Below are 21,348 nucleotides of genomic sequence, written 5' to 3' on the forward strand. Positions count from 1 at the left end.
AAGAGATATGAGAAGATACTTCCTCCCATTTCTTTGCAGAGATGTGCATACATTGTCAGATGTTTTTTCATGTATTGATAAGATTTACTGAGTTTTTCCACCTTCCTCTTTCCCTCTTTTCTTTAAAAAAAAATCTTTGACCTATACTGCTCTCTGGGAAAGGGAAGGAAAAAGGAAATGTAGACTGTGTAAAAGCAAAAGATATCAATACAATTTATGCTTTAAAAAAAAAAAAGTTTACTATATGCTAGGCACTAGGGATACGAAGACCAGAAAAGAAAGGAAGGAAGAAAACAGAATTTGTTCTCCAGGAACTTATATTCTACTTGGGAAAGACAAGCCCAGAGAAATAAGTACAAAATAAATATAAGTTTTTATTGGATGTGTGGATCATTCATAATTCAGTTAAAGTCTCTTAGAGATACAAGAATTTGAGTTGCGCTTTGAAAGAAACTGGAACTCTCTAAAGGTAGAGGTAAAAAGAGAACACATTTCAAGTATGAAGGACAGCCTTGCAAAGACATAAAAATGGGTTCAGGTAATGAATGGTTTCAGGAGAAAATAGGTAATAAATAAATAAAAATAAAATATATGAAAATACATGGTAGTTTAGAGGGAGTAACAACAATGGGGGAGGATTCAAAAGGGCTTCATACAGGAGGAGGAGGTGATTGAAATTAACTCCTACTAGGGAAAGGAGGAATTGATGGAATGAAAATGAATACCAGGCAAGAGGAATCAGCCTGTGCAAAGGTTCAAAGATGGAGTTTCACATACAGAAAACAGCAGGTGAACCAATTTGGCTGGAACATGGAAAATGTGAAGAAGGGAGACCTGGAAAGGCAAGCTGGAATCAGACGGGTGGAGTCAGATTCATCATCCCAGTGGAAAACCCACTGATGATGTACTTCTCCATCCTTAGTGAGGCTGGTCCACAGAAAAGAGCCACAGATCACTCTCAAGGTCTTTCTGACTTGGTAAGCTCTGCCACCATTTGTAAAACACTGAGCAAGAGTTATAGAGAGCTGCCCCCTGATGGATGAACTAAGCTACTTGTCTGGGCTCCCAAGAAGTCAGACAATTGGAGGGGGAAGAGTTTATCTGAAGAGGAGGTATGGACTGTTTCCCATCACCTCCAGAGTTCTTCAAACTGAACAGAACTCTGTGGGCCCCTTCCCTTGGGTTATTGAGTAAGTTTGGAAGACCCCCCAGGGAGTTGTGCTCAAAATTCATTTTTTCAGTAAAAATAGTCACCTGCTTTAGAATACTACATCTCTGAATGGTCAAAAACACTTCTCTTAGAACTTTCTGAGAACTTGGAGTCACCTATAAACTATGATAAGACATCAGAATAGAACTTTATGGAAGAGGCAAAAGACTAGGTTAGATTGAAAAAAGTTTTGGGGAGGTTGGGTTTTTTGGGACACAGGGGAGAGCTAAGGCTAATTTAAAAAGGAGGCATGAATAGAATTTTGAATTCAAAACTTTAAAAAATGAAAAACATTGTTTAACATGTAAAAATTTTAAAAATATAAATTTTATAACTTGAAAAAGAAATACAACTGAAATCAAAGAGAAAACCTCTTCTCATTTTATTTGTTGACTTCCTATAGAAGCAAAAAACCCCAAAGCAAAACAAAATGATCTGTCTCAGCAAATAATTAAATGATCTCAATTGTGGATCAGGCAATTGCATTTTAATGATTGACTCTGGAATAACATTCAATGGCAATGCTTTTCTTTAATTACTGCAGTTATAGAGAATTCATCTTACATCTTACATCAGGATCTCTTACTCTTACTGCCCTCTCTATGGTAATTAGCACATAGGACACTCTCATTTCCCCATAAGGTGATCTAATTTTCAGGACAAATACTTGGTTGGGGGGTTGGGGGTGGGGCTGGGGAAAGAAACATTTTTGTCCAATAGAATTGTTTTTAGTGACCAAAACACTTATTTATAAACCAAGCTGTGAGGAGAATGATTTAATCCCAGTTCTGCATCCTGGATATGGGGAATCAATCTATCAATACAGGGACTACATAATCATCTCCAGGGAGGTCAAATACCTGGATCCTCGATAGCAAGATTCTTCATAAACCACTGCACAATGTCGGTACCTGTAACGACAAAGCATTCTCATTTCAAGACTTCAAGATTTTTTCACACTTGGTAAGTTCTTAGAGTTCTTGATAGTGAAGAAACGTTCTATACAAGACTCAGATTAAGGTCCTGAGGTCAAGTGTTCTCTTGGAGAGTTAATGCTTTTCATGGACAAGGAAATGTTTTTATTCTGTTTGCATGCTTTTAAACCATTTCTTCTTCAGATACTGTCTAGGTCTGATGCCCAGTTCAGTGACCATCTATTCTGTACAGTTTTTAACCTGAGTTTCATTAATTTTAATTTTTAAACTTTATTTTTAATTTATGGAATAAAATAAACATTTAAAAATATATTTTGATAATATATTTTAATATACTTCATTTTCTTTGTACTTCTGTATATTTTATTTTAAGCATTTAAAAACATCATTTTAAAAAGGGATCCATTATTTCCATCAGACTGACAAAGAAAGTTAAGAACTTCTGTCTTAGATAAAACCTATGTGACTCCTAGGTGTGCCTAAACTTGGGATAACACATATAGTGGTTTATGTGATTTACATTCAGTATCTCAGCTGTGCCTCAAGACAGTCTTGTAAGGTAGGTGATATTATAATTCCAATTTTGCAGATGAGAAAATGAGGTTCAGAAAGTTTAAGTGGCTTCTCAAGGATTAGAATCTAGGCTGGGATTTAAACTTCGGTCTTACTCAAGATCCAGCATTCTATAGACTGGTTGTACTAGACAAAGTTCCAAGATGCCAAGTCATGAGGCACATTCCAGAGAATCAGTCCATAGCTGTTCTCTCCTACTGCTGGAGAAAAATATATAAAAATTATATCATGCCTAGGAAAATGTTTTATTTCCCCCAGTGTTGTGGTCTCTTCTCCTTTGCCCACCTGGAAGCCCTCATTGAAAACAAAGGGTGGACTTTTAAAAGGAAGAGTTCAGTAGATAGAGATGAAATTATTAGACTGAATCTACTCTGTCAGAGGTAACTTTTTCAGGCAATTGATTTTTCCTTCTAGCATGGAATTGTGCATCTACTGAGAGTGTACCCAATGAGTCATAGGTATGTTTTGTGCTTTCCTAGGAGGGAAGGAATAGTTGAGGTCTTCTCTCCTTCCCTTGATCCTTAAATAAAATTCAAGAGATTCCCTCCATTCGTCCAAAATCACAGGTCTGACCACGTTAGTCCCTTGCTCAAGAAGTTTCAGATAGTGATTCTCCATCACCTCTTCCCAATCTGGCTCCAACCTATCTTTCCAAGTTGATTACATATTACTTTCTCTCAAATACTTTATATACCAATCAGACTGGTCTATTGGCTGTTCCTTTGAACATGACTTCCCATCTCTAATCTGTTGTACAACTTACATGCAGAGCACTCTTTCCTCATTCTTACCTCCAGGAATTTTCACCTCCTAGAACTTTTAGGAACCATTTCCTGAAAGGGGCCTTACCCAATCCCCTCAGTGGCAAGTGCTCTCTCATCAAAAAGTCACAACATGTTTACTTATCTATGTACTTATTTCTCCCATTAGAATACAAGTTCCCTGAAGGAAGCGTCTTTTCCCTTTTTTCCCCTTTATATTTCACAACCCAGCACTGTGTCTGATACATAGCAGACTCTTTTCCCTCCCTAATACTGAGCTGATGTTTTTACATTTATTTAATTTATTTTTAATTTATGGAATAAAACCAGAATTTCCAGAAGATTACACATGAAACTTCAAATCCATTATGTACAATTTGCTATTCCTTTCAAATATATAGTAGACTTAATAAATGCTTATTGAATATGATGGAATGAAGCCTAGTCAAACCAATAAGCGTTTATTTAGCACCTCCTCTATGCTAAGCATTTTGCTATTGTTTGGTCATTTCAGTCATGTCTGACTCTGTGTAACCCTGTTTGAAGATTTTTTTTTTTGGCAAAGATACTGGAGTGATTTACCATTTCCTTCTCTGGCTCGTTTTTCAGATGAGGAAACTGAGGCAAAAAGGGTTAAGTGACATACTTAGGGTCACATAGTTAGGAAGTGTCTGAGGCCAGATTTGAACTCAGGAAGATGAGTCTTCCTGATTTCAGGTATGATACTCTATCCACTGTGCCACCCAGCTGCCCCCCAATCATTGGGGATAATTCTTGTTTATTTATTCTTCCTTCTAGAAGAGGACCAATGACATCATCAGGGCAATGTCTTGACTTAAAAAGAAAGGCAAAAAGTAATCCCTATTCTTGAGGAGCTCACCATTTAATAGGGGAGACAACATGTAATCCCTGCCTAGTTTTGAATATCCATCTTCTGAGATGCTTTCCTCACTCATGTTCCATGACGATATTTCTAAACGAAACATCTGAAGCTAAGTCTCCATATTTATTCTTCTCCTTGGAGTTTCTAGGCCCAGTTCCTCAAACCATACAAATTAAACAGTTGTTCCAAGAAACAAAGGGAAAAAAGGTAGAAAATAAAGTGAAATTTTTCATCCTGAGACCAGAGGAGGGGAGTCTAACCTGTTTATTTCAGAAAAAAGAAAAATAGTTCTTTCTTCTGTGTTGCCTAGGAACTGGAAGGTTTGCAACAGGGCTCCAGCTTTCCCCAGGGCAAGAGGATTATCTTTCTGCTGAGCTTGCTGAACCATTATTTATCACCTGCCAAGACTGATTACTCACCCTGGGACAATGACAGGCCTTCCCTTCCCCTGTTAATTACTGTCATCATTAATATCCATGTCACTAATTAGTATTCATTCACATTGAAAATTCCTTCTCTGCTATCATCTCAGCTCTCCCCTAGGACCCCCAAACCCAACTTCAAGTTTTAATACTGCCTTCTACTTTTTACTCAGCATCATGCCCATTCTTCCTTATATACCTGTTGCCTTTCCTCCAATTTCCCCTCAAAGGGTCCCAGGTTTTTGCATAAGCTACACAGAAAAGAAATGCTATTAGGATATTCATCTAGGAAGCCTTTCCCTTCTTCCTGTATCTCCTAACATCTGGCTTCTCCTCCCTGATGTTTCCACACTCTGTAAGGGAGGTAGAGCTCTCAACTGGAGACTCCGATGACTTGAGCCCAGGAGGCCTTAAGGTTATCCCTTTGTTTGGATTCTGGAGAATTGACATTGGCCATTAATTTACTTTGAGGTTGTCCTATCTGTGCCTTTGGATTTAATCAAATTAATTTAGGGGTGGTCCTAGGACCACATGAAGCTTTTCTGTGCATTCTGCATGCCCCCTGAAACAATCAGAAAGAAAAATTAAATGCTGTAATGAATCCTAAAGAGAAGCGACAGAATGCCATTTACTTTGAGAGCTTAAAATGATACTTTGATGTAAATGTCTGTTGTTTCTAAATTATATTACAGCCTGCAAATAATGCTATTGATGCTTATGAATTTTGGCTTCTTCCACTGGTCAGAATGATTGCCTTTGAATTAATACCTAATATTTAAACAGTGCTTGAAGGTTTGCAAAGAACTGTATATTCATTATGTTATTCCAGCCTCCCAACAACTTTTATGAGGTAGGTACTTCGAGTGTTCTTATCATCATTTTGCAGATGAGGAAACTGAGGAACAGAGGTTTAAATAACTCGTGTGGGAGTCACATTGCTTTTGAGGTTCCAAGAAAACAAAACCAAAAAAGTGATGAGATATCCCACATTCACCCTGAAAATTCAAGAGGGCTTTTGCAAAGTCCTTTTGAGTGTTAGCCTATCAAAACATCTTCTAACACCCCATTAAACACTGAATCATACTTGTATAAAGGTGTTTCCCTTTCAGATTTTCGAAAGCTTGTTAGTCATAAGGGTCATGGATGGGTACAAGGTGTGGCTTTGAGTAACTAATTTATGAAGCTAGGAAAACAGCAAAGACAATGGACTGGCCCCCAGGACATATACTGCTTCAGTACCTTGTTTCTCAGCTGCTCATTTGGAAGAGACCAACAGGAGAAAATCAAGAGTTAAAAAAAAAACAACCCTGGAAAACACCGAACTGATTCAATTTTCAGTTTAATAAACATTGATTAAGAGTCTGCTATGTGCCAGGCACTCTGCCAAGCACTGAGGATACAAAAAGAAACAAATGACAGTTCTGGCCATCAGGACACTTACAATCTAATGGAGGTGACAATGTGCAAATAAATACATACAAAGCGAGCTACATACATACAAGATAAACTGGAAATAGTTAACAGAGGGAAAGCACTGGAATTAAGATGAGTAGAGGAAGGCTTTTTGTATGAGGTGAGATTTTAGTTGGGACTTAAAGGAAGCTAGGAAGGCTAGTAGTTGAAGTGGAGGAGGGAGAGTATTTGAGACATAAGGGGCAGCCAGAGGGAATGCCTGGAGCTGAGAGATATGAGTATCTTGTATGTGAAATAGCCAGGAGGACAGTGTCATTGGATCAAAGAGTATGTATGGGGGAGTAAGATGTAAGACTGGAAACGTAGGAGGCAGCTAGGTGATAAAGGGTTTTGAGTGCCAAACAGAACATTTTGTATTTCCACCCAGAGGCAAGAAAAAGTCACCAAAGTTTATTGGGTGACATGAACCACTGAACTATTTGGTGATTATTAGGCAAATGGCTTTGGTCTATACAGATGAAAAATTACGAAATATAGAGGATCATCACCATAAATGAGCATGAAGTCTCACTGAAGAGACCCAGTTCTGGCGAAAACAAATAAATCTCAGAGTCCAACTAAAGAACCAGAACTGAAAGGACTCCTATTAATCTTAAAACGTAAGAGTTCAAGGATTCAAATGGGCCTGAGGCAGTAAGGGGCAGAGACTATGGATGACAATAACTTATCCATTTGAGAAATGATGTCCTATAAGAAGTTATCCCTGCCCCATATTGGAGCTACCCAGCTTAACTGCAGGGTCAACTATTTACGGATAGGAGAGCGGCAGGAAGGGTTGACAGAAAGCACTAAGGAAATGCCAAAAAGACTATCAAAAGTTTTTTTTACTTGATTTTTTTTGGAATATCAAGATTTGGTATTCCTTTTCTGAGCACCTCACCCCCACACCCAATGAGGGAAAAAACCTGATGCTGGAGTTGGAGGACATGAGTGTCAAACATTGTGGGACTCTAGATGTAAACTGAGACAAACATTGACACTATTTATTGTAGCATTTACGTATTTCTTAACCATTTAATATGTATAAAGCTCTCACCATTTTCTTAGTTTCCTATCTGTTTTTTAAATGTGTTGTTGATGAAAATGTTTTGTGTTCCCAATCCCAATTTTCCCATAAATCCTGTGGTTTTTATTGCACAAGACAGAACTTGAAAAAATTTCAGGATACTGTACATCAATCACCTCTTTAAAAACATTTATTTGGGTCCTCAAAAAAACTCAGAATAGTACCTTCTATTTTCAGGACATTATCTGTTGTTCGTGCTTCATATAGCAAAGACTACTCCAGAATTTTTAGTATGTATGGAAAAATATGGAATACTACGATTGTTCCAAGGAGCAGCATATTTGTAATCTAATGTATCCTAGGGTTTCTTTAAATCACATAGAAGATTTAACTCTCCGGGGACTTTGCCCAAATGTTACATATGTCTAAAAATAGTCTTTTAGGTCAAGGAGAGCCTACCAAAGCAAAAAGGTAGAATAAAATTCTTCCTGGTGAATTCTGGATGACAAAAATTAGGCCCAGGAGATATGTCCCACTGAATCGTTGCCTGCCATGTTTTCACGGTCAATGCCTATGATTTTGGTGTTGTTATTCAGTTGTATCCTACTTTTCATGACCCCATTTGGAATTTTCTTGGGAAAGTTACTGTAGTGGTTTACCATGTAGCTCATTTTACAAATGAGGAAACTGAGGCAAACAAGGTTAATTGACTAATAAAGGGTCATATAGCTAGGAAGTATATGAGGCCAGATTTAAACTCAGGTCTTCTTGATTCTGTGCTAGGCACTCTGTCCACTGCATCACCTAGTTGCCCTTTGATGTCTGTGAACTGGTGGCCCTTCCAGGCATATTGTTGGAAAAGGAGTATCCAGATGTGGACGTAGGGGATGGAGTTCTTTGGATGTCCAAACATATTTCTTTTGCTTATCTCAAAGAATAGGATGGAATCCAGAGAACCAAATTACACAGGTCCTTTTCTGCTGGTCAGTCTTTTAAGATATTGTTCTCATCAATTCTTGCCACTTGGAAATTAATTGAGATTTTAAAAAAGAAAGCTTTAGACTGAAATAGTGAGGATTTGTAAACATTTCTGTTGTTGCTTGCTTTTAAAATTCTTCATTACATGTGGAAAGAAAGGGGTATTTAAAAAAAAAAAGTACCAATTTAAAGCTCTCTTTCTTTTCTCATCCCTGAAAATGACAAAGGACAAAAGAAAAAGTCACTCTAGCTTAAAGTCCCTCGGGAAGATTTGTAAACTCCCTCTCCTCAGAGCTTGGAATAGACTTCTCTGTGCCCTAAGTCTAATTTCCCTTCTCTCTAATTCAATTGCCAGATTGTAGCACTGAAATGCTATTTAACTTAGCTTGATTCATGCAGTGCCTCTTCCTTTCTAAACAGAAGACCCACTAAGTGACGAGGTTTTGACCTGGTCGGAAGGATTAAAGCCAGAAACACCTAACGTCATTTTGCTCTCACATGCAGAGACGAGTAACATTACTGCAAATGTACCCAATGCAGAGTGGACTGGCAAAGTCTCTCAAGGGAGCCATTTGTGGGCCAAGTTAATCACCTTGATCTTTTCCATCAGCATGTGCCAACTGCGCCACTCAGTGCTATTCAGCTCACACAACAGGAAGACAATCAGCCTCTGAAAATGACACAAGGTTCCCCCCACATTCAGTTTTATACCTTCCCTCCCACTTCTCTGTAATTTAAAGCTTCCCAGTGCATTACAAAAAATAATAGGGGGCAGGAGACCAGGCGAGGTTATTACTAACTCATAAATCAAGTGGGAGGCTTTTAGGGGTGGTGGCAAGGTATTTGAGATGGGTTCTCTTGGTTTGTTATCTCACCAAAGCCTCCAGAATTGATTCATAACCTCATAATCCTTCTGTGTCTGCAACCTAAGTCTTCTATCTAATTGTCAGCAGCTGAGTACATGATTTGCAAGAGGGATGCTAGATGGCAGCAGCTGAGGGGGTGGAGGAGAGAGTTTTGTCAATCAAAAATGTCCAGGAGGAGGCCTAAGGCACGTGGGATTTAATTAAACAATCAGCTTATTAAAGGAAAGATGAAGTATTGTTTCATTGATTAAGCTTCAAAACTGGGGGAAAAGAGGATCCCAAACTAAGTTTATTATAGCCAAAGTGGTATGGGAGAAGGTACATTATCATTTATTACCATCTAAAATTTAAAACAACAACAAGAAATATTTGTACACTCAATGCTTTGGGGAAAAGGAAAAAATTCAGTGCTATGCACTCAATATAAGTGGAAGATGAGGGATTATGAATGCTTTAGTGATTGTTAAGAGTTCAGTAAAGGAAAAAAGAAAAAGAAGGGGGAAAGGAAGACTGGGGGGCAAAATAGAGTAGAGAGGGGACCTATTTCTTTTTTTATTACCTCATATCTGCCGCATTTGTGACAATTTGATTCTTAAATGTGGCTCAAGAGCATTTTATGTTTAAATTGATTGGGAGGCAGACCTCTTTTTGAGCAGGACAGAATAAAGAGAGAAGCTTTCCATTATGATACAAAAGGGTGCCATACATAGTCGCAGACCAGCAATCTGATGATACTGATAACATTATTAGGGTAATAGGACAGATAACACATTCTTGGTTGGGTCATCAGGTGGAATTAAAGGCTTGCAAACTATTTCTGGGATAAGAAGGGCCAACTGTGACAAGAATTTGAAGCAGATTAGCAGAAGACACAGGAGAGAGGGATGAGTACACAGCTAGGTAAATGTGAGTTTTTCATTCAAAATATCTTAATCACATCAGACTTTCCAAAGAGTTTACTAGCTAAAAAGCAATGCTGAACTGTCACTAATCTGATTATTCCCTCATAAGGGCTACCTTGGGATCCCTTCTCTTCCAAATGACCTCTATTCCTTGAATCTCTCCTCTATGCAATCTAGCCACCACCTAATTGTCAGATCAACCTATAGGTTTTAGAGTTAGGATCTTAAATATGATCTAGTTCAACTCCTTCATTTTACAAAGAAAGAAACTGGGCCCAGAGAGGGGAGTGACTTGTCCAAAGTCATAGAGCTAGAAAGTAGTGGATGTGAGATTTCCAAATTCAGGCTCATAAATTCTAAATCCAGTGTTCCTTCCACTAAATTCTTTGCTCAAAAGTCTTCAATTAACTCCTTCCATTGCCTACTGATCAAAAGACAAGCTCTTCAGGATGGCATCTGAGGGCCTCTACTTTACCTTTGGGATCTATATCTCATATTTTTATTGTTGTTCAGTCATGACCCCATTTGGGTTTTTTGTGGCAAAGATACTGCAGTGGTTTCTTTCTCCAGCTCATTAAACAGATGAGGAAATGAGACATGCATAGTTAAGTTGACTAGTTCAGAGTCATACAGCCAGTTAGTGTCTGAGACCATATTTTAACTCAGGAAGAGGAATCTTCCTGATTCCAAACCCAGTGCTCTATCCAGTGTGCCACCTAGTTGCCCATATATGAAATACATACCACCACCTATTTTATACTCCAACCAAACTGTGTGATTTGCTATCCCCTGTGCATTTCATGAAGTCACCAATTTTCATTCCTTTGCTCATTCCAATCTCCTTTGGTTCATCTCTACCTCTTAAAGCCTGTTCTTTAAGGCTCCATGAAATCTCAACCAAGGATTCCAGTTGGGAATGATCTTCTTTGATTTGTGAGTTAAACAATTCATAATTTCCATATACATGCATGTTTCTTTTTTCCCCCACTTTATTTATTTATTTTTAGTTTTCAACATTCATTTCCACAAGATTTTGAGTTTCAAATTTTCTCTCCATCTCTCCCCTCCCCCAACCCCAAAACACCTTGCATTCTGATTACCCCTTCCCCCAATCTACCCTCCCTTCTATCACACCCCTCCCTTATCACCATCTTCTCTCTTTTCTAGGGCAAGATAGATTTCTATACCCCATTACCTGTATTTGTTATTTCTCAATTACATGCAAATACAATTCTCAACATTCATTCCTAAAACTTTGAGTTCTAACTTCTCTCCCTTCCTCCTTCCCCACCCATCCCCACTGAGAAGGCAAGCAATTCAATATAGGCTATATATGTGTCGTTTTGCAAAAGATTTCCATAATAGTCATATTGTATAAGACTGTTTCCCTCCATCCTATCCTGCCCCCCATTTATTCTATTCTCTCTTTTGACCTTGTCCCTCCTCAAAAGTGTTTACTTCTAGTTACTTCCTTCTCCCATTTGCCCTCCGTTCTATCATCCCCCTCACCCCACTTATCCCCTGCTCCCTTGCTTTCCTGTAGTGTAAGACAGATTTTCACACCAAATTGAGTGAGCATGTTATTCCCTCCTTAAGCCAAATGTGAAGAGAGTAAGCTTCACTTTTTCCCTCTCACCTCCTCCGTTTTCTCTTCCACTGAAAAAGCTTTTTCTTGCCTCTTTTATGAGTGATAATTTGCTTTATTCAATTTCTCCCTTTCTCCTCCCAATATATTCCTCTCTCACCCCTTAATTTTATTTTTTTAGATATCATCCCTTCTTATTCAACTCAATCTGTGCTCTGTGTGTGTGTGTGTGTGTGTGTGTGTGTGTGTGTGTATAATCCCTTCAACTACCCAAATACTGAGAAAAGTCTCAAGAGTTATAAATATTATCTTTCCATGTAGGAATGTTAACAGTTCAACTTTACTAAGTACCTTATGATTTTTCTTTCCTGTTTACCTTTTCATGCTTCTCTTGAATCTTGTGTTTGAAAGTCACATTTTCTATTCAGTTCTGGTCTTTTCATCAAGAATGGTTGAAAGTCTTCTATATCATTGAATGACCATTTTTTCCCTTGAAGTATTATACTCAGTTTTGCTGGGTAGGTGATTCTTGGTTTTAATCCTAGTTCCTTTGACTTCTGGACTATACTATTCCAAGCACTTCAATCCCTTAATGTAGATGCTGCCAGATCCTGTGTTATCCTGATTGCATTTCCACAATACTCGAATTGTTTCTTTCTGGCTGCTTGAAATATTTTCTCCTTGACCTGGGAACTCTGGAATTGGGCTACAATATTCCTAGGAGTTTTTTTTTAATCTCTTTCAGGAGGTAAATGGTGGATTCTTTCAATATTTATTTTGCCCTCTGGTTCTAGAATATCAGGGCAGTTTTCCTTGATACTTTCATGAAAGATGATGTCTAGGTTCTTTTTTTGATCATGACTTTCAAGTAGTCCCATAATTTTTAAATTGTCTCTCCTGGATCTATTTTCTAGGCCAGATGTTTTTCCAATGAGATATTTCACATTATCTTCTGTTTTTCATTCTTTTGATTTTGTTTTGTAATTTCTTAATTTCTCATAAAGTCATTAGCTTCCATATGATTCATTCTAATTTTTAAAGAACTATTTTCTTCAGTGAGCTTTTGAACCTCCTTTTCCATTTGACTAATTCTGCTCTTTAAAGCATTTTTCTCCTCATTGGCTTTTTGGACGTCTTTTGCTGACACTATGATAGTATTGAGTGACAGGAGATTTTTGAGTCAGGGCTACAGATTTATCATATATGAAACCAATCTCTAGCACATTCTAAATTCTAATTCAGGCAGATGTAGTAGGGTATATTGGGGCATCTAGATGTGCAGTGAATAGAGCACTGTATTTGCAATCATCAAGACATCTTCATGAGTTCAAATTCAGCCTCATACACTTACTAGCTGTGTGACCCTAGGCAAGTCACTTTTGTTTGTCTCAGTTCCACATCTGTAAAATGAGCTGGAGAAAGAAATAGTAAACCACTCCAGTATCTCTTCTAACAAAACTCCAAATAGGGCCATGAAGAGTGAGACACAACTCAAATGATCAAACCAAAACAAAATTGGTAGGGCCCACAGGGAGAGATTCAATAATAAAATATTCAAGAAATATTCATTAAGTACCTACTATGAGAAGAGCATGAAGACACTATGTTATACTCTGAGGAAGATTATAAATGTAGATGAGGCATAGTTGCATAAGATACTTATAAAGTATCCATTCCACATATGGACAGAAGGAAAGCATTTTTTTTTTTTTTGGTCCAGGATGATTCACAGACCACTGCTGCCATGAATTTTGTTATACAGCATAATTGACTTTAGTGATATTTGCTATAAGAGGACTTCACTTTCAGGGACTGAATATCATTAGCTTTGCGTGGTCATTGCTTCTTCCATGAACATGGTTTTACTTTCCAACCTGATAGAAGTGTGGAAGCATACAAATTTTCTCCTCCCCCTTTAAGAAAGCATTGGAAAATATTCTTGGACTATCTGAATATGAAACCCTTGTCAGTATTCTTAAACTATCAATTCTGAAACTTTACTCTGAATTTATCAATTCTTTTACTTTGGGTTGCATAATTGTACTGTTAGATAGTGAAGTTTCCCTTTTTATAGCTAGACATGTTGAAAGGCATGGGGGAAGAGGGTTTTTCTCATGTGTGGGCACTTTTCTCCTCAAGTAGAACTGCTTATATTAGAATAATGATAATCTAATACAAATTATTTATGGAAGACTTGTGCCCATGAATTAGAATACTGTATTAATATTTTTTCCTTTGACAGAAGGCAAATATTTGAGTGAGATGTATGATTCCAGAAAGACCCTTTGAAGAGGAATCTAGAGACATGATTTCTAATCCTGGTTCTGCTAGCCATTAACTAGCTCTTTCAGTCAAATTAATACCTTTCTTGGAGCCTCAGTTTCCTCCTCAGCAAAATGAGGGAGTTGGACCATCTGTTCTCTAGTGTTCTTCCCAGCTCTAACATGCTACAACTTAGGGAATCAATTCAATTGAACAGACATTTATTAGACATCTACTACACACAGGGCATTCTGATAAGTGTTGAGAATATAATGACAAAAATAAAAAAAGAAACATTACTTATAGTCAAGGAGCTTACTCTTATTATGAGGATATAATGTGAAAACAGGTGAATAATCACAAAGTAACCTGAGGAGGGTGAGAGTGCCATTGGTCTCACATTATGTATAATTAGATCATGTCTTCAGGGACAGGATTTGACTTGTGATTCAACAGCAACCATCTAATAATCAGTCAATCAGGTCCTGTGCCACTTTTTTGATTCCCACTCCCCTGTCTCCTGCAACAAAAAAGACAATTACCAATATTTATAGAAACTAACTTCTCTGCCACTGGTGAGACTAAGGAGACAGCAGAGATGTCTATTTTCTCCTTTGATTTTTAATAAGTTTAAATTTGTTTTCTCGCTTTTCGATCATTAAATTACAGCTGGCTCACTGAAAGCAGCTTGTACAACTTAAGATCTTGGCCCATTGCCAGGCTGTAATGTTTAGACACTGCTGCTCAAGCTGTCACAATAATTCAGCTACCAAACAATAAGGGAAGTGACTTCAAGACCCCAGATTCCCACAGCATCAAAAGACTTTGGTGTTGAATTTCATTCATTAGGTTCCATGCATGTTTTCAGTATCTGGCACCCATTTTGTGTGGCCTCACTCCAAATTAAGAGCAACTAGCTTTCATTTAAAAGCTCTTTCCCCGCTTCACTTTACCAATATTAGGAACATTTTTTTCTAGAGAAAAGATGGAGAAAAAGAAAATATGTAAATATTTTAGAAATCTAAATGTACAATTATTGCATTGAAGACCTCTCAGAGAAAAGATGGTATAATCTCATTCTTGTAACCCCAGACATTCTGTACCACTTTTCTGTTTCATCCTGTGTGACTCTTATTCATGCTTTCTATCGATGCTCCAGAAGGCACACATAATGTGCCAGAGGCTTTTCTCTAGGGGTTTTTGAATTTCAAGGGTTCCCCTGGAATGCTTCAGTTGGTATTCCTCACTCTTGCCACCTGACTGGCTGATCTTTTCTGTTTTTATTGGAAATGTGCTGGAGCATGTCATGCACAGATCATGTGTCTATCTGTTGCTTTTGAGTCATGAACAAATTTAATTCTTAAAAGATTATACTGTTCAAATGGTAATAGATGTATAGCATCATTGAAAACCTATAGGGTATGCTGATATGAATTCGATAAACTGACCACCCAAATTCATACATAATTGGGGCAATAGGCATTTTTCATCCATTTAGTTTTTCCTGTATGCATTGTTAGGCAGATCTCTTTTGAGTTATGGATCTCTGGAAATATAAAGATAAAATAAAACCACCCCTAAAGGAATTTCAAACTAGTATGAAATACTAGATATATATAGTGGGACATATAACACATATACTGAATAACATATAACACATAGACTGAAAGTTAAAATGCAAATTTGAGTATGATAAGTGCTTAGGAGAGGTAAGAAGTGCCAAGAATATTCAGAGGAGGGAGATATGGGGAGCTGGTGTGGGATACATAAAAACTTCTTGGAGGAGGTAATGTCTGATGGATGTCTTTGAAAGAAGGGAAGAATTTTAACAGGCAAAAATAAAGAAGGCAATACTTTCTAGGTACAGGTGCAGCAGGAGCAAAGACAAGGCAGAAGAGGATAAAATAAAACTCATTGACAGATATAATATTCAGAGAAATGAGGTCAAGGAACCATGGGAAATATGAAATAAGTAGACATATGGCCTGCTTTGATGCCCTATGTTAATAGATGTTTGCTGAATTGAATCCAAGACATGAGTTGTCACAAGCAATATCACAACATTCCACAATAATCTATTTTATTTGTGCTGTTTGTGGTTATCAATCAATAAACATTTATTAAATACCTACTATATGCCAGACCTTGTACTAAAAAACTAGTTGGTACAGTGGATAGAATGCTGAACCTAGAGTCAGGAAGACCTGAGTTCAAATCTGTCCTCAGACACTTACTAGGTAGGTGACCCTGGGGAGGTCACTTAAACTTTGTAAGTCTTAATTTCCTCATAGGTAAAATTGGGATAATAGTACTTAACTATCAAGGTTATTATTCAGATACAATGAGATATTTTAAGTACTTTGTAAGTCATAAGGTACTATATAAATGATAGAATATGAAAACAAAAAATTAATAATACCCCCAAGCATCTTACATTTCATCACTGCAGACAACATATACAAAATATTATGTAAGGTAATTTTGGGAAGAAGGTACTAGCAGCTGAGTAAGACCTAGAAAGGTCCCTTGGAAGAGATCCTGGTGGAGCTGAGCTTGGCAAATGCAAAACAAAACAAAAAAACCCACTAAATTGAACCTAGGGATTCTATGAGATGCAGATGAGGGAAAGTACATTCAAAGTAGTGAAGACTGACTGTACAATGGCATGGAGATTGGAGATGAGAATATCATGTATTAAGAATAACAAGGAGAGTATGACTGAGTTACATATGCTTTCTATAAGCTCGATAGTATTTTCTATTTTTTTACACTGGACTAAGAGCTTTATCAATGAATACTATTCTAATTTGTGAAAGTTACTTTATAGGATGTCTGTCCAACTTGTAAATTAAGGGTTGCTCTAATGTAGTTAAAGATATGTAGCAGATACTGTGCCAAATATTCACAAAGTCTGGTAGTACACTCAGATATGAAAACACATAGACACAAATTTGGCATGTTTTCTAAGCCGAGGGTGCCAAACTTGGCTAGTGTGACTGCATGTGGCCCATATCACTCCCAAGAGAGGCTTGAACCAGATTATGATGTAATTGTGAAATATTTGACAAATTAAATAAAATACAATAAAACATGGATAATATTGCATTAAAAAAACTAAGTCAATATGCAGGCCACAGGGATCCTTATGTTTGGTTTAGTGGCCCCATTTCTATTTGAATTGACATTGTTGTTCTAAATATTCTATTCTCAGGCCCAGTAAGATTACTTTCTGAAGGCCTTTACTTGAATTATCAGTGATGAGATAAAAAAAAAAAAAAGAATAAAAATTCACAACTTCATGAAAAGACCTGCTTTTTAAAGGCAATGGGTTCCTTTTCATATGATTTATTGTTGTTAGTCATTTCAGTCATGTCTGACTCTCCATGACCCCATTTGGGGCTTTCTTGGCAAAGATACTGGAGTGGTTTGACATTTCCTTCTCCAGTTCATTTGACAGATGAAGAAACTGAGGCAAACAGAGTTAAATGACTTTCCCAGGGACACACAGCTAGGAAGTGCCTGAGACTAAATCTGAACTCAGGAAGATGAGCTTCCTGATTTTAGGGCCAGTACTCTATCCACCATGCCACCCAGTTGCCTTTCAGTATGATTTGATAATTCAAATTATGTGATTTAAAAAAATTTTTTAACTTCAACACCCCTCAAAAGAGCATTTCCACATACACAGTAGAACATAAAAAGAGGTTTGTGTATGTAACTATGAATTTTCATTTCATACTACTTGGGATTAAGAAATTTAAGGGATTCCAAAGAAGCTGTTTGGATAATGCTTTGATTTAAAAAAAAAAGAATATCCCAATCAATCTTACCTACTGAAAAAGCAAAGCAATATAAAAAAAAACCCGCTCCTGGATTCAGAGTCTGAGTATCTGTATTAGAATTTGACTTCTATTACTTACTAAGATACACTGCCTTGGTTTTCCTCATTTGCAAAATGGGGTTAGCAATACCTACTTCCTACTTCAAATATCAAATGAACCATTCAGGATTAAGCAATATGAAGCAGCCAGAGGTAAGAGGACCACAGATAAGCAGTCACAAGCCAGAGAATACTGAAGGAAAGGGTCAAACCAGGCAAACAGCTGGGAGAAGGGAAGCAGATATAAAATGTCAACAATGATAGGAAATTGTCTAGAAATTGAAGCAAGACCTACCCCAGAAAGAAATCCTCTTAATTTCTACTGCAACAGAAGACTACCTAGGAGGTACAGTGGATAGGATGCAAGGTCTGAAGTTAGAAAGACTCATCTTCATACGTTCAACTCTGGCCTCAGATACTTTCCAGCTATGTGACTCTGGGCAAGTCACTTAACCCTGTTTGCCTCAGTCTCCTCATCTGTACAATGAGCTGGAGAAGGAAATGGCAAGCCATTCCAGTATCTTTGCCAATAAAACCCCAAATAGGATCAGGAAGAGTAAGATACAACTGAACCACCACAATAGAAGCTGTTGATTTACTTTCAAAACAGGACTTAGCCCAATGAGTGAATGCTTTGTCTGTTAATGGAGCAAACTTTTACTCTACCTGAAGATCCTGATACTAACTTCTACCCTACTTATAAACATGGGCAAAGGTTCTTTTCTATTTCCCTTTTCACATTATGTAACACAGGGTTTATTTACATTGTTGGTGTTTAATAAAGGTTTATTGAATTAGTAAATCCAATCATTTCATTGCTAATATTCAGATTTTCACCAGGCTGCTTAGGATTTTGCCCTTCCAGTAACAAACACTAGGGAGTAGGAAATACTGCCAAGTCATTTAATTCCTCCAAACCAAATAAGAGACACTTTTATAATTTATTGAATATCCTGTGGGCACACACTAATTGGAACACAAAGAAAATTCTGGGGTTTTGTTGGTTTCTCTTGCTTTTAAGGAGTTTTCTGTTTAGGACATTAGGGCAGGGTGAGAAAAGAGAGACATGTAGGAAACCAAGGCACAAAGAAAACATTCACAAATAGAGAGAAATGAACCATTGGAGAGGGAAAGATTGGAGAGTAAGACAAACAAGGCCAATTGATAAGGCAACATCCTGAAGGATGTAAGAGGCGAAAGGAGATGGAAAGAGTTGAAAAGGAGGTAGGGGAAGCTGGAGGAGACTTGAAATGGAGTGGGACAGTTTCCAGTGGGACAAAAAAATTACACTAAAAATAAATGAACACCAAGGAAAGTTGAAGTCCCAGGAAAGGATAAACAGGATGAAATTTGTCATGGAATCAATTGGCCTAGTTTAATGACTTTTTTCATCAACTCAGTCAGATGGCACCATGTTAGTTTTAAAAGACTGAGAGTTTGCTTTTAGGGTAAGCCTTCATCTATTTCCTCTGATTTTTAAGAATTCATAATTTCATCAAATAAAGAATGAATGGTTCTTATTGAACTTTGGATTGAGTTTTGCTTCTCCTGAATTTACTAGAAAGAAGGGGCTGAAATCCTTTACTAGCTACCTGAAAAACTGTATATGGTGAAGAACAAACTTAAAAATGTAATTGGCTTTTGAGACAAGTAAGTCAACAAGCATTTGTTACCTGCATGATACATGCCAGGCACTGTGTTAAGGGCTGGGGAAACAAAGAAAGGCAAAAAAAAAAAAATAGTTCCTGCTCCCATAGAGCTTATGCTATAATGGGGAAGAGAAGATGTAAAATAACTAGGCAGATAAAATATATACGGGGTAGATGGAAGGCACTCTGAAGAGGAAGGGGACCATAGGTGGTGGGACCAGGAGAAGACCTCCTGGGGTAGCTGGGATTTGAGTTGAGTATTGAAGGAAGTCAGGGAAACTAAAGGGCAGAGGTGAAAGAAATAGCTCCTACAATACCATAGACATAGGAGATGGGGTGTTGTGTTTGAGGAACTGTAAGTAGTCACTGGAACACAGAATTTGTGGAAATGAAGTGTAAGGAGCCTGGCAGTAAGAGGTTAGATTATAATGAGCTTTAAATACCAAACATTTGATAATAGAGGTCATAGGGATCCACTGGAGCTCAAATATCAAGGGAAGAAACATGAGTGGACCTATATTTTTTTATTTTAACAGACTTACACGTTAGAAAATTACCATGGCAGGTGAGGGTAGGATGGATTGGAGAAGAGGGTTAAGGTAAGGAGAACAGTTAGGTGAGAAGTTATGAAATCCTGAACTAACATTTTGCTTGTATGAGTGGAGATAAAAGGATCTATCTATCTCTCTCTCTCTCTCTTTCTCTCTCTCTCTCTCTCTCTCTCTCTCTCTCTCTCTCTCTCTCTCTGTGTGTGTGTGTGTGTGTGTGTGTGTGTATGAAAGGTAATAAGAAACTAGAAGTGACAAGATTTGGCAAAAGACTGGGTCTGTGGATGAGTTCAACTAAAGAATACAAGATGACATTATGGTTGGAAACCCTGGTGATTGGAAGATGGTGGTACCTTTGATAGCATGAGGGATGGGGAAAAGAGAAGGTTTGTAGAGGGAGAGAGGGATGGGAAGGTATTAAGTTTTGTTTTGGACATGTTGAGTTCGAGATTCCAGACAGACACCAGTAGGCAGGGAGAAGTGTTCAGAGCCAGGCTGTTTATGGCCATATGGTGGCTCAGCACTGAAATACCTGAGAACTTCAAAGTGATGAATTGATGCCCCTCATCAGCTGCCAAGCTGGAGGACTGAGACAACAGCAGGAGAGGCTGTTTATAGAGCAGCAGCAGCAGCAGTTCCACATTCAAGTAACTGAGGAGATCAAGTGTCAGCTTGAGCAAGACACTGGAGACAGAAGGACTAAATCCTTAGGTACAATAGCTTATGGAGTCCTTATACTGTAACTACCTCCATTTCAGTATCCAGAATGGCAGTTGTGGTGGTTGACTTTCCATCTGGAATGAGACTGTCAAATATAGTCTCCTTTCTTCCCTCTCCTTTCTACCCAAGTAGAGTAGAAGCCCATTCCAAAGATAATTCTGTTCTGTTACTTTTCTAGTGTAGGTCCTCAGTATCCCTTGCTTGGATTACTGAAATAACCTTCTTCGTTGGCCTACCTGTGACAACCCTCTTCCCATTCTGGTCTATCTTCCATTCAGCTGTCAAAGTGATGTTCCAAAAGGTCAGATCTGATCATGTCACTCTCCCTACTCAGATTGCAGTGGCTCCCTATTGCTTCTAGGATTTAATATAAAATTCTCTGGTTTAGCATTCAAAACTCTTCCTTAGCGGCTCCCCCAAACTTTGTTGGTCTTCTTATACCTTATATTCCATACTACCTCACCCCCCATGCACTCTGCAATCCAGTGACTCTGGCCTTCTGATTGTTCCATGGACAAAACACTTCATTTCCTGATTCTGGGGCATTTTCTTTGACCCATGTCTGGAATTTTCTCCATCTTCATCTCTACGTTTTGGCTTTCCTGATCTCTTTAAGTAACAACTAACATTTCTTTTATAAGAAGCCTTTCCCAGTCACTGTTAATTCTAGCACATGAATTCTTTAAATTATTTCC

The 21,348-nt window shown here is 37.8% G+C and overlaps 1 protein-coding gene across 1 annotated transcript in view; it reads right to left on the reverse strand.

The window, feature by feature from the left end:
• RGS6 (regulator of G protein signaling 6) overlaps positions 1-21,348 on the reverse strand; it is a 662,738-nt gene that overhangs the window by 148,039 nt on the left and 493,351 nt on the right. Inside the window, 1 exon segment of the mRNA XM_072629224.1 lies at positions 2,071-2,121. Within this exon segment, the coding sequence (XP_072485325.1) occupies positions 2,071-2,121 (51 nt within the window).

The sequence above is a fragment of the Notamacropus eugenii genome, chromosome 1 (genome assembly GCF_028372415.1).
Source record: "Notamacropus eugenii isolate mMacEug1 chromosome 1, mMacEug1.pri_v2, whole genome shotgun sequence".
Classification (NCBI taxonomy): domain Eukaryota; kingdom Metazoa; phylum Chordata; class Mammalia; order Diprotodontia; family Macropodidae; genus Notamacropus; species Notamacropus eugenii.